The sequence below is a fragment of the Lutra lutra genome, chromosome 10 (assembly GCF_902655055.1).
Source record: "Lutra lutra chromosome 10, mLutLut1.2, whole genome shotgun sequence".
NCBI lineage: Eukaryota > Metazoa > Chordata > Mammalia > Carnivora > Mustelidae > Lutra > Lutra lutra.
In genome coordinates, this window is record NC_062287.1 from 61,337,267 (window position 1) to 61,354,293 (window position 17,027).

Genomic DNA, 17,027 nt, shown 5'->3' on the forward strand with positions numbered 1-17,027 from the left:
TGACCAGTGTGCCAGAGCCTTTCTCCCTTCACTATCCCAGATGGAAACATGGAGGCAGCTTTGGGGGACAGGTGACATTGGAAGCCAGAGAGCCTCAAAGGAGGTGAGCACTGGATGGTTTCATAGCCACGTATCACCCATGGCGGCCTTTGCAGTTCCAGAAGGTACACTTGTAGGTAGCCTTATGGCGTACCCAGATTGAAATAGATATGAATAGAATATGCCTGACTGACAGATTTATGCAGCACCAAATAGTTTGGAGTTTCAAAAGTAACCTTCATATATGTAAAAGATTTCTCAAGGAAATGTATTAGTAATAAAATGACTATAGAGCTAGAGGAAGACAAAATGACACAAATATCTGCTACTTCAAGGAAAATGAGGTATGAAACAATAACCTGCTTCATATTCAGAGGGCAGCAGGGGAAGCAGTGTGCTTAGGAAAATAATAATAACAATTCATTTAATGTCTATGTAATTAAGGTATGTACATTCAAGGTACTGAGAAAAATTTTTCATACTTAGTCTATTTACTCTTCAAGACAATGGTAAGAGATAAGGATCATTATCACTATTTTCAGGGTAAAGAAACAAGTTTAGCCAAAGCTCATAAAACCTGAGTTGGCAAATTTGGCCAGATTGGTCTAAGAATCAAATCCCAATTACTCTGATTATTCCAACCTGAGGGTGAGATAAATTCCATTTATTGTTGGCTAAAAATAGTCTCTGTATTAGGTACTATAAAAACACATATTACTATAAGATTTGATCATTGTTCCTTAGTAGTTTTCAAAGGACGGGAGGGACAAGATAATGCACTAATAAAATGTTCCACCTTATTCGATGTATCTTTATTCTAAATTCCTCTACATAAGGAAGGATAAAATTAAACATGCAGAATAAAAAGATGAATAAAATACTCTCTCAACCGAAAAGAAACTCATGACACCATCAGAAAAAGTCATGTAGATACTAAAGATGCTAGAGTAGCGATTCCAGGTAAGAGTCATTAAAAGAAGTCCCCCTGTGCAAAGTGCTGCTTGACTTCAGCCTCGTGGGAAATATAGGGTTCAGCAGTGATGATACTAGTAAATGAAGGTTCGTGTTGAAAGGTCAAATGATTAAAGACAGACAGCAAACACAAAGAGGGGATGTTCAGGGAAAAGTGAGCAGTTTGCTTTAGCTCAGTAGGGGAAACAAAGTTTGAGATAAGTCTGAAAGTCTGTTAGAGCCAAAACATAGAGGTCTCTAAGGAAGAAAAGAGAATCACTGCTGCAAAACATATAACTTTTTAAAATAGTACAGAAATATTAAATTTAAATATGTCATTCATCAAAGAAAATATTTTTTGTTTAGTTTTTCTGTTTTTTAAGATTTTACTTGTTTATTTGACAGAGAGAGAGAGAGAGAGAAAGAGAGCACAACAAGGGAGAGTGGCAGAGAGAGAGAGAGAAGCAGGAAACCCAATGCAGGGCCCAATCCCAGGACCCTGGGATCATGACTTAGCGGAGGAGCCACCCAGGCACCCCAAAAAAGTTTTGGCACAAAAGAAAGTAGGATAGTCCAATGGGAATGTTCTTCAAATAATGCTTGGTAAAATAACAGACTACAAACTCTTAATTTTCATCCACAAAAGAGACAGGTAGTTATTATAAAATGTTCCTTGGAAACATTGGACAAACATGTGGCATCATGAAGGGGATAGCAAAATAGCGGAACACATTTATTCATGAAAATCAGAGTCTAGAGCTTCTATGTCATCCTGGAAAAACTGTCAACAGCTATACCAGCCCAGGCTGAAGGCTGAAGGAAACATGGCAATAGAAGGAATGAACTGGACAGCTGAGTTGTGCCTAGGATGCACAGGTCATAGTTGGGGAGGGATGGTGCCTGAAATGTGATGTAGCATTCTAAGTTCCTTATAGGAGGTATATGGGATAAAGTGAGGATTACAGAGTCACGAAGATATTGAGGTAAAGAACATAAGACACTTCAAACAATACAAGTCTACCCCTCCCCCCCCCAAAAAAAAAAAAACCCTAAAAGATTTTCTACCTCCTCTACAAATAAAAATCTGAACAAAAAATCTTAGGGAGGAAGGAAGGAAGGAAAGAAGGAAGGAAGGAAGGAAAAGAAAGAGAAAGAGAGAGGGGAGAGAGATAGAGAGAGAGGATGGACAGAAGGAAGGAAGGAAGGAAGGAAGGAAGGAGGAAAGAAAGAAAGAAAGAAAGAAAGAAAGAAAGAAAGAAAGAAAGAAAAGGGAAAGAAAGAAGGAAAGGAGGAAGGGAAGGAAGGAGGGAGGGTGAGTAGGAGAAGATGCTCCCAGGGAAGTTGCACAAATGGAAAACCTTAATAGGGTCAACCCCTATTAAGGATCTGAGGAGCCAGGAGATGACACATCTGCCACAGGTGCCAAAAAAGAGAGTCAGGGATATTCACAATAAAGCACTCAACCCCAAAAACCAAAATTCTGATTGAATGTTCTTACATCAGCCCAATCAACCCCTCACAACACAAAAGCCATGTCTGAAACAGGAGGCAGGAGAGTCATCTGTGTTCTTTGCAAATCGGGACAGGCAGATTTCTTTAACTATAAAGTTTGTTTCTTTGGGGCCGAACACTCCCACTCCAATCCAGCTCCACTTGGCTAAGGCTTGGCAAGACCCTCAGATAGGGAGTCAGTCAGGGCAAATTTGCAGAATCCAGGAAAGATCCAGGAAAGATCCAGGAAAGATGGTTTCCTTTGAAGCAGGAGGAAACAAGGATTCACAGAATCTTTTCATTGTTGTCTGAGATAAAAAGAATCAGAATCCATTCTGGGATTAAAAAGTAAAATTTCCTTTCCAACATAAAAATAATTCCTGAGATCTACTAACAATTCCAAAGGTAGATCTGATCCATTTTACTTCTTACAACCTTCTCAGCAGCTTCTGGATTCCCTGCTTGATCTCCTTGGTTCTCACACCATAAACAATGGGGTTCAGAGCTGGGGGGATGAGGTGGTGCAGGATGTTGAGCAGGATGGGGACATCTGGGGGAATCTTCTTCCTGGCCACATTAGTGATGACCAGAACCAGCAGGACTGTGCTGAAGAAGAGGATGAGAATGAAGTGGGAACCACATGTGCTCAGGGCCTTGGCTGCAGCACCCTCAGCTTTGATCCTTAGCACAGCTTTCAGGATGAAGGAGTATGACAGAACAATAAGGACGAGGTCAGAGCCCAGTAGGGTCCAGCCTGCCACAAACTGATAGAGCCTGTTGAAGGTGATGTCATCACAGGAGAGTTTGGACACAGACAGGTTAGTGCAGATACAATTTTTGATGATGTTCTCTGCACAGTATCTGAGCCGAGAAGAAAGAACTGGAACAGGAAGAAAAAAGAAGCCATTCCGGGCCACAACAAATATGGTAGCTCTAACCACAAACTGGTCAGTGATGATGGATGGGTATCGCAGTGGGTGGCAGATAGCCACATAGCGGTCATAGGCCATGACCATGAATATGCAGGACTCCATGGCAAGGAAGCAATTCATGATGAACATCTGGAGGAAGCAGGCTGAAAAGCTGATGGACCTGAGATCAAACCAGAAGATGGCCAGGACCTTGGGGATGACCGTCAGGCAGAGCACGATATCCAGCAGGGAGAGGAGGCTGAGCAGGTAGTACATGGGCTCATGAAGAGAGGCCTCCAGCCAGATGGTGATCAGGAGGGTGACATTGGCCCCCATGGCCAGAAGGAAGAGGAGGCTGAGGGGCAGGGACAACCAGTGTTGCCAACTCTGGTAGTTAGGGAAGCAGATGAGGAGAAATTCAGTAACAGGAGCAATGGAGTAGTTGCTGGGTGAAGCCATATAAAGTATCCTGAACAAGCTAAAAATCCAGAGTCCCTTCAAAAGAAGGACAAAAATACATCAACATATAAAGTATGTGTTCTTTTTTTCTCATTATATTCAGTTAGACAACATATAGTAAGTACATTATTAGTTTTTGATGTAGTGTTCAACAATTCATTAGTTGCATATAACACCCAGTGCTCATCACATATGTGTTCTACATGTATTAAAACTCATGTTTTCATTAGGGCTTTTAACCCGTCTCAAGTTTTCAAATCATCATCATCATCCCATCTCAATAATTGCTAACCTTTAACTGAGAAGTTATCACGTGCTACACATTATGCTGAATGTTTATATTCACTATCACATTTAATTTTAAAAAACACTTAAGAGTAATTAATACCATTATCGTAATTTTCCAGGTAATTAAAAGGAACAGGCAGAGGAGCGAAGTAGTTTGATCAAAATTAGACAGCCAGTAAGTGGTGAAGCCAGGTCTATGACAAAAGAGTCTGACTAAATTCTCTGCTTTCAGCCACTATACATTATTTAGCCTCAACAAGCACAATTTTAACTAAGCCCTACCTTCCTTTGGAATTTAGAAGGAATAAATTATGAGAGTTTTGTTTAGCAGAACTAAGCAGAACTGAAGTTTCCAGAAAACCCCAGCCCTCTACTCCATTGACTCAGACAAGGCCTGGCTTCAGGGTTTCTAATTTTCATTCTGTAAGAATATTGGATTAAAGGTAGGGCATCCCTTAACCCCATCTAAGAGCAGTAATATCTCCTAGTCCCAAAGAGGATTTCACTCTTAAAAGCATAGAGTTTATCACTCTTACCGGGTTATTTGCTGTGTTTTCTCTGTGATGTTTTAGAGTATTTCTTTGGCTTGGATTCTTTAGAAACACCTATAAATATCATATTCTGGTAACAGAGACAGTCAGTATTGAGGGGTACACCAGACAGCGAGTACTGAGGGGTATACCAGTAGATTCACCAAAGGTAGATTTGGAACTAATGTTTCAGGTATATAAACCTATACAGAATCCATTTATCTGGTAAGCAACATTATCTGTGATCCCTTGTGGCCAAAATCCAATTATTCTACCCATGTGGAATCTATGCTCTATAAACTCCTCTGCTTTATTTAGTTATTTCTTTTGTTGGAAACCATCTTATTTCCCTCACCATTAAACAAAGAACAGAGTGGTCAAGTACAAAGAAGAGTGACAGTAAGGGCTGTCCCAGCCAAAGAATCAGAAAACAGAAAGGGAGTCAGAGTAAACTAGGAGAGGGATCCCTGGCAGCAACTCAACAGTATAGGTGGGATTACTGATCCTGTTCACCTGTGGTACCTGAAAAATCTCTTCAAAAAGAATAAATTTGGAAAACAAGGCATCAGACTAGCTGCCACAGAAGATAGGAGCCAATAGATTGGATAAGATTTTCATTTTGAATATTTGAATATCCCAGACTTCCCAAATATAGATTATACAACACACACACATACACACGCATGTGCATGCAAGCATGTGAACACACACACAAAAACACACTTCACACACTTTCTACTCATTATAGGGCTTTAAAACAAACCAAAGATTCAAGGACTAAAATAAAGTAGGGACAATTATGCATCGACTCTGCCTTGTATTTTCATATGTGATTAGGAAATGACTCTCAATGTGAATCAGAAACATAAAAAGGATAGAAAACATAACTACCTTTTCAGTAAAGCCTTGTCCTTTCCATAAACCTTAAGTTCTATATCCTCGACATGACCTGATCTCTTGAATAAGCAAGAAAATGGTCAGTGCCTTCCCTATACCTAGTCTTAATGTTAGGCATACAAATGTATAGTATGCATTAAGCAAAAACTAATAGAGGAAAACTGACTTACACGCACTTATAAGACAGTATACTTGTGGTAATAAAGATGATCTTACAAACAGTTGGAAAGAGCAAATACACAGATGAACAAAGCAATGTGATATGGTTGAAAATTTAGCTTCAAACAGAAATGAAGCCTGTTACACACATTAAAGGACCCTGAGAACTATTTAAATTCTGTGATACATATGTTCCTCACATGAAATCAATAAATGATATTTAACTTCAGATGTTGTTGTGGGGAGAAAAAAAGGTCTATGATTTCCTGAGGCCCTATTAGGCCAAGAGACACTATTAGCTGAGAGCATCAGAGAAGGATACAAAAATGAGGCCACATTCACCTGGGAAAGGAGGACTCTCTTTGTAGGCAATGGAAAGAGAAGAAACATCTATGTGGTTGTTCAGCATGACCAGTAAAAAGGTGCTAGGGGTTGGTAGATCCTATGTTCTTCAGGGGAAGCAGGCAGGAGAGCAGAGTGTCAGGAGACATGGGTAAGGTGTGCAGGCACAACCGTGTGAGGTCCACCTGAGAGTAGGCATGATCATGACCACTGTAAGGAAGCACATAGGATTTGAGGCTGGGAAGTGATGTGCTGTAGATGGGACACAGTGGATCACAAAGAAGGGTGGAAGCTTCTGGGGAGTCCTGAGGAGTCCAAAGGAAAAGTGATGAACATCTGAAGGAAAGCTATTGCAGGCAAAGAAGAAGGATATATCTGAAGTGTGGGGAGACCTACAGAGTTTAGTTAAGAGAGGATGAGTGGGCAGAGAGACTGGAGTCCAGAACATCACCAAGGACCTTTTAACTGATACAGACCTCCTGTAACACTGATATTTTCTCCCAGGTGGTAATATACTTTCATCTCTGTTAGTAAATCCCTTAAGAGCTGGAACCATCCTTCCTCTCTTTCTGCATTCTCCTCAGTGAAATTGAGGTCTCCTAATCTGAGAAATGAGGACTCATTGGCCATCTGGGGCATTGCTCTGATATTCAATATTCAGTTCCATTCATTTGTACTTGCAGACTGACATCTACAAAGGGGTGATCCTTGTTCTAAGTGCTATTGAACAAACATGGTCTCTGCCAGTGATATATTGACAGTCTGGAAAGATCAGACAAGCCTTGCCTAAACAAATTACAACAGAATACCCGAGCCCAGATGAGAAAACAGACTGATCACCTTGGCTCATAGATGAATTTAGATGAGCACAGAAAGGAAGATTCTGACCAACCAGGCACAGGGTCTTGGTGTCCCAGACATGATATGGGGTTGGTGGGGGGCGGGGGTCTTTGAGTCTACAGAAGTTTGTAAACCCTGGATGGACACAAAATGACTCAGCCTCACCTCTAACAGCATTAGGTCAGTTCCTGCCACTCAGCCTTATACCAGATCTAAGCATCTTGGCAGGATGAGCATGTATACCAGGTCCTACTGAGAGTTCTTTTTGCTTTGCATACTAAGGTCCTGGAGTCCATCCTCTCCTCATTATCTCCTTCCTCACAATCATCCTGCTTGGTCCAGCTTGAGACTCACCAGCTTCAGAAGGCTGCACTGCTGCTGTTTCTTTCTGGCTGCTGGAGAAAGCACTAAACTGACCCTCCAAGGGCTCTGGAGGCTGGTATTATGAACTCTGCCTCCACTGTGGCCCCTCTCCCCATTGCTCACGGGAGTTGGTGCTCTTATTAAGCACTAGGGCCCTGAAGTCCCATGGTCTGTTTCCCAAGAGAATATACTGTAAAAGGCTTGATTCACCACTGTCAATAAAATAAGGGCAAGAGAGGTCAGAGGTTCTTGAGAAGTCTAAATAAGGAAACCCTGAGAAAAGAAAGGTAAGGAAACTGTGATGAGAATCTTCTCCAGGAAAATTTATGTGCATGCTCCTATGGCGAAGAACTGACTAAACTCTCCTCAGCCCTATAACTCTGTGGAAGAGGTGACACAGAGACACCTCCAGCCATAAAAGGAGCATGGATCTCAGAGGAGCATGAACCATGGGCAAGAGAGCCATTCCCAGAGGGGGCCAGAGAGCACATTCCCCTGTGAGTCCTTCTCCTGCAGTGAGAGCATCCACGGTCTGTATCCAAGCAAGTCCCTGGGCGGAGCCATTTACACACATGGGTCCCATGTCCAAGGTTTCGCCTTCATGGCCGTTCTTGGTCTAAACTCTGTTACCTAACTGTGGTTGCAGAAAGATCAACCATTAACAATTTTTACCTTCCACACAGAAACACTTGGCATTGTTTCCTTGGGAACAAGTGTAACTGCCACCAGTGCAGCCCCCACTCTGAAGTAGTGCACAGTAGAACTTAAAAGGTCACCACTCCTGTGGACCTTCCCAGATGTGTCTTATGATAGGGATTCTCAGGCTAAATGTAGGATCTTTCAGGCTTTGAGCACAGGAATTTTGCAGAGAGGAGAGCAAGTGCAGTCTGGTTCTAGGTCTTAGACTTTCCTGCCCACAACTACTGGAAGAGACTTCAGGACAGGAATGTAGATAGAATATAATCTTGTTCCCTGCATGCACTAACTACTCTCCTGCTTCCACCTCTGCCTTGCTACCTGGAGGTCCTGCCTGAAGTGCCAAGGACCTTGTCAGCATCAAATAGAGTGATAGATATGCTAAATGAAGAAAACTATTTCATGGGTGAATCATCATTCAGTGAAAGAATGTTGCTAGAGCAAGCATACAGTTTACTCTGGGCAAAACACCCTGGTCCCCATGTTTCTTATAAATGAATAATCCCTCTTCACTGTCAGATCATAGGCATATTGGGAAGAGATAATTGGAGGTTTCTATTTGAACTCTTGTTCTACTACTTTCTCATTGCTTTTCCTTGAAGAAAGTTCATCAGCTCTCAGAACCACAATTCCCTCACCTGAAATATAGGCATAACAAACTTTCCAACACAGATTTGTTGTAAGGATAAAATTACTTTTACTTTTTCATTGAACAAATATTTTTACCCTACTTTGACAAGGCCCTACATTTGAAATATGTACATTAAAAAATGGCTTCTGTCATCTTACAGTGGGAGACTAAAACTTTACATAAAGTCACAGCAAGAATAACACAAGTAATAATAATAATAAATCTAAAGAGATTATATATATATATAATATTATTCTGGATATTACCTGATAGTTCATTTAATCCTCATAACAACCTAATGAGATACATATATTAAAGGCAGCAACTACAGTTACAAATCTTTCATGAGAAATCCAAAATACATGTTTTGGATTTAATTGTGTCCCCTAAAGTGATATAGTGAAGTCCTTACCTCCAAGTACCTGTGAGTGTGAACTCTTGTAGAAATAGAGTCTTTGCAGATATAATCAAATTAAGACCTACCATCTAACACAAAGACTGACGAACTCCAGTTCAACCACCCCCTGAGAATACATCCCAAGATCCAGGTTAGAATATTGGGGGGTAGGGGTAAAGATAGTGATCAGACCCCATTCTTTTTCTTTTTTTTTTTAGATTTTTTTTTAATTTTTTTTTCTTTTCAGCATAACAGTATTCATTGTTTTTGCACCACACCCAGTGCTCCATGCAATCTGTGCCCTCCCCAATACCCACCACCTGGTTCCCCTAACCTCCCACCCCCCGCCCCTTCAAAACCCTCAGATTGTTTTTCAGAGTGCATAGTCTCTCATGGTTCACCTCCCCCTCCAATTTCCCCCAACTCCCTTCTCCTCTCCATCTCCCCTTGTCCTCCATGCTATTTGTTATGCTCCACAAATAATTGAAACCATATGATAATTGACTTTCTCTGCTTGACTTATTTCACTCAGCATAATCTCTTCCAGTCCCATCCATGTTGCTACAAAAATTGGGTATTCATCCTTTCTGATGGAGGCATAATTCTCCATAGTGTATATGGACCACATCTTCCTTATCCATTCATCCGTTGAAGGGCATCTTGGTTCTTTCCACAGTTTGGCCACCGTGGCCATGGCTGCTATAAACATTGGAGACCCCATTCATTTTCTTCTGTCTAAAGATTTTATTTATTTGAGAGACAGAGAGAGCATGGCCAGGGGGAGGGGGAGGGGCAGAGGAAGATAGAGAGAAGCAGACTCCCTGCTGAGCAGGCAGCCCAGACATTTAGGTTGCTTCCTATCTTGTCCGTTTTAAGTAATGCTGCAAAACATAGGGGCGCATCTATCTTTTTGAATTAGTGTTTTTGTTTTCCTTGAGTAAATACCCAGAAGTGGAATTATTAGATTATATGGTATTTCTATTTTAAATTTTTTTAGAACCTTCCATACTCTTTTGTACAGTGGCTTTGCCACTTTACATTCCCACCAACAGTGCATGAGGGTTCCTTTTTTTCCATTTTCTTGCTGACACGTGTTATTTCTTGTCTTTTTGATACCAGCTCTCGTGGCTGATGCAGGGTGATACCTCACTGTGGTTCTGATTTGTATTTTCTTGATAATTAATGTTGTCAAGCATCTTTTTATGTGTCTGTTGGTTATCTGTATATCTTCTTTGGAACACTGTTTATGCAGAGCTCTCCCCATTTTTAAATCAGATTGTTTTATTGATGTTGAGTTGTATGAGTTATTTATGTATTTTGGGTAATAACCCCTTATGTGATATGTTATTTACAAATATCTTCTCCCATTCAGTAGGCTGCCTTTTTGTTTTGTTGATGGTTTCCTTCACTGTGCAAAAGAGTTTAGTTTAATGTAGTCCCAATTGTTCATTTTTGCTTTTGTTTCCCTAGTGTAGGGAGACATATCCAGAAAAATATTGCTAAGGTTATGTACAAGAGATTACTGCCTATGTTCTCCTGTAGTAGAATTATGCTTTTAGGTCTTACATTTAGGTCTTTAATCTATTTTGATTATACTTTTGTGTGTGATGTAAGAAAGTGGTCCACTTTCATTTTTTGCTAGTTGTCCTAATACCATTTATTGAACAGTCTTTTCCCATTGTATATTTTTTGTTTCTTTTATTGTAGATTAGTTGACCATATAAACATGGGCTTATTTCTGGGCTCTCAAATCTATTTTTTAACAACCTACACATATGCTAACATTCCAGAACCCTAAAGATGAGGTGCTCTGAATACAACAAGAGAGATGATTCATTACTTACAAAGGAATAGCAATTGACTGGAGGTATACTTATCAACAGCAACAACAGATATCAGAAGGCTGTGGAAATGTGTGTGTGTATATATATATATATATATATATACACATACATACATATGTATATATATAAAGTACAGTACATAATATGAAGTACATATATAACATCTATAATGTGACATATGGAGCACATAGCATGTTATACATATATATGTTATATAAATATATATAAATATATAAGATAGGAAGCAACCTAAATGTCCTTTGATAGACAAATGGATAAAAAAGATGTGGTGTATATCTACACAATGGAATATGACTTGGCCATAAAAAAGAATGAAATCTTGCCATTTGTGATAACACAAATAGACTTAGAGAGTATTATACTAAGTGAAATGAGTCAAATAGGGAAAGATAAATACCATATGATTTCATTTATATGTGGAATCTAAAAAAACACCTAAGCTAACGAATGAACAAATAAGCAACAACAACAAAAGAGAAACAGACTCATAAATATGGAGAAAATACTAGGGGTTGCAGGATGGGGAGGGGGTAGGTGAACTATGTAATCCATTTGGCTGAGAAAAAGGATGATGGTGCAAAAGGAAAGTGAAGGTGGTGATACTAACCAAAGTAGTATTTGCCTCACAACAGGAAAAAGACTTGTAGAGAAGTGTGATCTTACAGTCTCAGAAATACGTTCTAGTGGGCAGTAGTTGGCTGGATAAGCATAGAGTGCACAGACTTCCTCAGACTCCTCCAAAGGCAGCAGCAAGGAAACTGCTCTCACCCAGCTCTCAGGACATGGACCCATGAACAGATCTCTTTTGGCTCCATTTACAGACAAATCAATATTTACTTTTTCAGAAGCAAGCATAGGTCTAAGGAAACTCACAGCCTCTTTCTCAAACAGGACACAGTTCTTAATTCTATTATAAACATCCAAGTGAAGGCAATAAATTCAGTGACTTTGTGGAATAAATCCAGCAAGATCTGTCCTTCCCTGGAAGATTAACTCACCAGGTCCCCCACCTGCTGTGTCCTAACAGCAATGTCTCTTGACAGGCCAGAAGAACTCTGTACAAACTCAAGGACTAAGCAGAAAATGCATTACTCATTTGATTCCCATGTCAGGTTCTTGATGTCATCCCAGCAAATCCTAAGGCAGCTTTCAGGAATGTGTTTGGACAGTCCTGGGCCACAGACTGAGTCTGGAAGGGAGGGCATTCAAATCCCTGTACCCATCCACTAAGATGCAGATACTAATGTCCCTCTCTTCATCCTTACTACTGATACGGGGATGACTAGAAAACATGGAAGGAACTCAGAAAGGTTCCTTTGCTTCTCTCTTATGAGTCTAAAATAAAACCTGATGATCTACTTAATGAGGGTTCCGAAAGAGGCAAACAAAGAGCAAACCAGGCTCGAGGGCTCACAGTGTCTCAGAGAGACCAGGAGAGCCACAAAATATCCAGAGTTCTCCCAACACTTCTCCCCCTTCCCACTGCACACCTGAAGTTTACCTGACAATCAATGGATATAAATGACAGAGACAAGGCTACGTTTACTAAACTGAGTTCTTCCTCCTCCTAGACACACAGATACATTTACATTTTCAAGTTTCACCTATAGTTAGTGGGACTGTAAGACTAAGTCTGACCAAGGAGATGGCACATACCTCTTCTAGGCACAATCTTTACAGCCTACTTGATGTCCTCTATCCTCTCTCCCCACCACTCTGGCCAGTTGAACTTAATCCATGGAAGACATGAAGCCCTGGAAATGATGTAACCACACAATGGAAGAAGTTAGGTGTTTTTTTAAAGATGGCATGGAGGAGAGCCTCCTCTTCCACATGCATTGGATGGATGTCCTCAAAAAATAAAGTTGTATGTGTTAAACCCCTAACACATTGGACTTATTCATTTCATCAGCTAGCAAGATATCCTGACTAACACTGCAGGCACTGAGAAAATTGACAACCAATGTTAGAAAGATCACACAACAAGGAAAGCTGACATGTCTACTAAATAGTAAGTCTGGGGGAAATGGTTGGTTACAGTTGAAAATAATTGTGGGTATTTGCAATTGTTTATTTCATTGATAAGTTATTATGATAAGTAGATGAGCTTAGCAGAAAATTGGCTGATCTTCAAGCAGAAATTAATGATAATAGAGAAAGTCCATAAATATGGAGTCTTGAAAACCTGTCCTACTGCTTGGGACATCAGAAGTTAAGAGAAAGTTTTAGACTGTTTTTGAAAAACACAGACTCATAGAAACCAGAACTAAGAAGAGTAGATTATGTACATAGTTGTACTCAAGTCCAGTGGCCTTAGATAGACACAATTACCTAAAAAGGAGTGGCATTGTGAATTGGAAAAGAACAAAGAAACAAAAGAAAAATTTTTTAAATTATACTGAAGAACATATGTGTGTGTGATTACTAGTGCATGGAACTACCTGATACAAATAGATCAGAAACCTGCTTGGGTTTTGAGGGTGTCTGTTGACAAAGACACCTGAGCTTGGCTTTTAAAGAAAGTTTTTGATTAATAATTAAAGCAATTATTTTTCCTTATTAATATTTTTTATTGAAGTTGACACACAATGTTACATTAGTTTCAGGTGTATGACGTGGTGATTTGACAAGTCTGTGCATTGTGCTGTGTTCACCACAAATGTAGCTCCCATCCATTACCATACAACACTATTACAATACCACTGACTATATTCCCCTATGCTGTGCCTTTCTAATTTAAAATAGTTATAGAATTTTATTTTGTTTCTGAAATTTCTTTGGATTCATTGATCTTTCCCTATTTTTATTTAAATTTTTTCTTTCACATAGGAATTGTTTAATACAATAGTATATTGGATGTCGTGATAAGCAATGCAGATTTTGTCAGACTGTACCATTCTGAGATCTTAGAAACTTTAAATTTGAGAATTTGTGGTACAACATGTTTGTCTAATGTAGTATTTTCCATGACTACAGAGAATATTATAGACTAGGGCATTGCAATTGATTATATTCCTAGGTACAGATGTGTGAAATAGTGGTTGTGAGATTGGAATTTTTATGTTTTTTTTAATTTTTTAATCATTTTTTTAATTTTCAGCATAACAGTATTCATTGTTTTTGTACCACACCCAGGCTCCATGCAGTCCGTCCCTCTCTAATACCCACCACCTGGTTCCCCCAACCTCCTACCCCCACCACCTCTTCAAACCCTTCAGATTGTTTTTCAGAGTCCACAGTCTCTCATTGTTCACCTCCCCTTCCAATTTCCCCCAACTGCCTTCTCCTAACTCCCCATGTCCTCCATGCTATTTGTTATGCTCCACAAATAAGTGAAACCATATGATAATTGACTCTCTCTGCTTGACTTATTTCACTCAGCATAATCTCTTCCAGTCCCGTCCATGTTGCTACAAAAGTTGGGTATTCATCCTTTCTGATGGAGGCATAATACTCCATAGTGTGTATGGACCACATCATAAATTCTTAATAATTAAGAATGTTTGCCTTGGGGCAGAGGAAGAAACCTAAGAATTGTATATTAATTTAACTTAATGAAGAGAAAAATAACTTAAGAGCTGACGTTCTCTAAAATTCCAGAAGTAATAGTGCATATAATTGAATGCTCATAATAATATAGTAAAGGTCAGTCTATCAAACTCAACTTTAATTAATTAAATATGCATTGTATCCATATCTTTAATATCAAGATAAATAATTAAAGCAATTATTGATCTTAATATTTTATGAGCTGGAAGCAGGCTCCAAATGCAGTAATGCAAAAGAAGTCACATATTCCAGTGCCTGCATGTCATAATGCCCTGGGGGACAATGAAGAAGACACAACCCCCCAAAGGCAGAACAAAGGGTCAGAGACACAATGGCAAGTTCCTCCCAGAGAACATAACCAGTGTCTAGTCAAGGAACTTCCACCACTTCAGTAGGTAAAAATGTGGCAGTGCCTGCCCTCAAAATATTCCAGCATTACCATGGACAAGTTCCTACTGAATGAATTCCATGCCTCCCCTCCAAATGGGAATCTTAATGATGGGTACCAGTACTCCACCATTACCTATGTGGTGAGAAAAATGATCCACAAGGAATCACATCAGGACTTGATGGAGAAGACACTCCCTGCTTGAGATCTTGGACTGTGTGAGAGCCTGGTGGGCTCCCTTGGGGAGAAGGTAAGTATATTTTACATGCAAGAGTCTCTCTTGTATCATTTCTCTAAAGAAATGATTATTCAGTGATCCAGTCTCAGCCGTAGGCAGCTGGATCTATGTGAGCAGTGTGGCCAATGGAATGATAGAAAAAGTGATATAAATCTCTCTCAGAGTAAGCCACTAAAATCTCCTACAAGATCTGGAACAATGGGATGCCTGGGTGGCTCAGACAGTTAAGTGTCTGCCTTCAGCTCAGGTCAAGATCCCAGTGTCCTGGGATCAAGTCTCGCATTGGGTTCCTTTCTCAGCAGGGAGCCTGCTTCTCCTTCTGCCTGATGCTCCCCTTGCTTGTGTTTTCTCTCTCTCTTTCTCTCTCTCTCTCTCTGACAAATAAATAAATAAATCTTAAAAAAAATTGTACATCAGCCAGATTCAGAAATATCTGTGGACATTCCTGGGGCTTAATACATGGAGGATCTACATATGGAAGAAGCTTGGATCCCTAAGTATTGACATGAAGCAAAGCCCCCATGCACTGGAATGGGTTTGGATGAGAAGTAAAATAGTATTGTGCTAAGTTACTGTGGTATCCTTGTTGTATTAACTAACTTTACTTGCATTGACTAATTCGATATATGATGGTTTTGATGTGCACTGTCTCTGCTATCCATAATCTGGAACACAAAAATGTCAGAAAACTACAAAGCTGTCCAGGTGAAGTCTAAAAATGTACCTCAATCTCTAGACAACATGATAGGAAAAATGGATTTAGTTAGCAAACACGCCTGATTTCTTACTTGATTCCAGTCTGTTAGCTGAATGACCATTAGCATTTTACCTTTTTGTTCAATTGACTAATTGGCAAAATTGGAAAAAATGATAGTTCATGGACTGTTTTGACCATAATTTCTCTAAAAGTAGTTTATCTATTCCTAATTCTCTATATTAACCACTAATGTGTTAATCACACAAAGCACTGAACTAATTTTGGTTGAGGAGATGAAGAAATGAATAAACATTACTATGCATAGTCCTTAGCCTATACTGCTAATGTAACATCTTATTAAATACCAAGATACATACTACCCTTATGAATTCCAGACTCATGTCATTGATTCGATATTAATTTTGGATGTCACTGAAGAAAAGAAAATCAGAGTATAAATGTTATAATCTTTTTTTTTAAATTAATCATTAAATTCCCATGTGCCTTATGAGCAGGAAGTACAGTATTTTCTTGAAGCCACTCACTGCCTCTTCCCTAAATGTTGGAGATCCCAGGAGTTTTCGTAACAGAAGTCAGTCACCTTTCAAACATCAAGCAGAGGTTTGAGAACGTGGTTCACCCCAGTATTGCTATTCCTGTTAGTATCCACGAGAGAGCAGTGTTGACTTGCAGGCTATGAAGCATTTATTTCTCCTGGCTCTAACACAAGGCTTCATAGATTCCCTGGCTGCACAATTTGATGTCCCATATGGGACCTCTGACATCACAGCTCTCATTGCTAACACCCATAGGCTTAGAATATATCTAAAAAACAAGAGCGTATCTGCATGACTATGTACTCAAAGGCTCCCAAACTCCACTTTATTATATGTGGAAAATGTAGTTTTGTTCCTTCAACAGTATTTAGGTCTTTGCTTTGAGCACGGCTCCACCAGCATAAACTCCCTTTTCCTCCAGATAATTTAATTTCAGGAGATGTATTGTTCTTTCTTGCTACTGGTTCTTCATTTAAATCTGTGCTGGTCCTGAATAGCAGTGTTCAATGGTTTCAGATATTCTTTTCCAAAAGGCTCTGCATTCCTCTTGCAAATGTGACTAATGTGCAAAACAGGGAGTGAGGGTAAATGGCTAGTGGTTGGCTGCTCCCTTCCCCCTTCTCCACATTTTTTTTTAAAGACTTTATTTATTTACTTGACAGAGAGAGATCACAAGTAGGCAGAGAGGCAGGAAGAGGGAGAGGGGGAAGCAGGCTCCCTGCTGAGCAGAGAACCTGAT

At 39.7% G+C, this 17,027-nt stretch overlaps 1 protein-coding gene across 1 annotated transcript; it reads right to left on the reverse strand.

Moving 5' to 3' along the window:
- Positions 1-2,909: 2,909 nt before the first annotated feature.
- Positions 2,910-3,863, reverse strand: LOC125079231 (olfactory receptor 56A4-like). Its single transcript, XM_047692712.1, has one exon. The coding sequence runs from the start codon at positions 3,849-3,851 to the stop codon at positions 2,910-2,912; it is 942 nt and encodes a 313-aa protein (XP_047548668.1). The 5' UTR covers positions 3,852-3,863.
- Between the last annotated feature and the right edge of the window lie 13,164 nt (positions 3,864-17,027).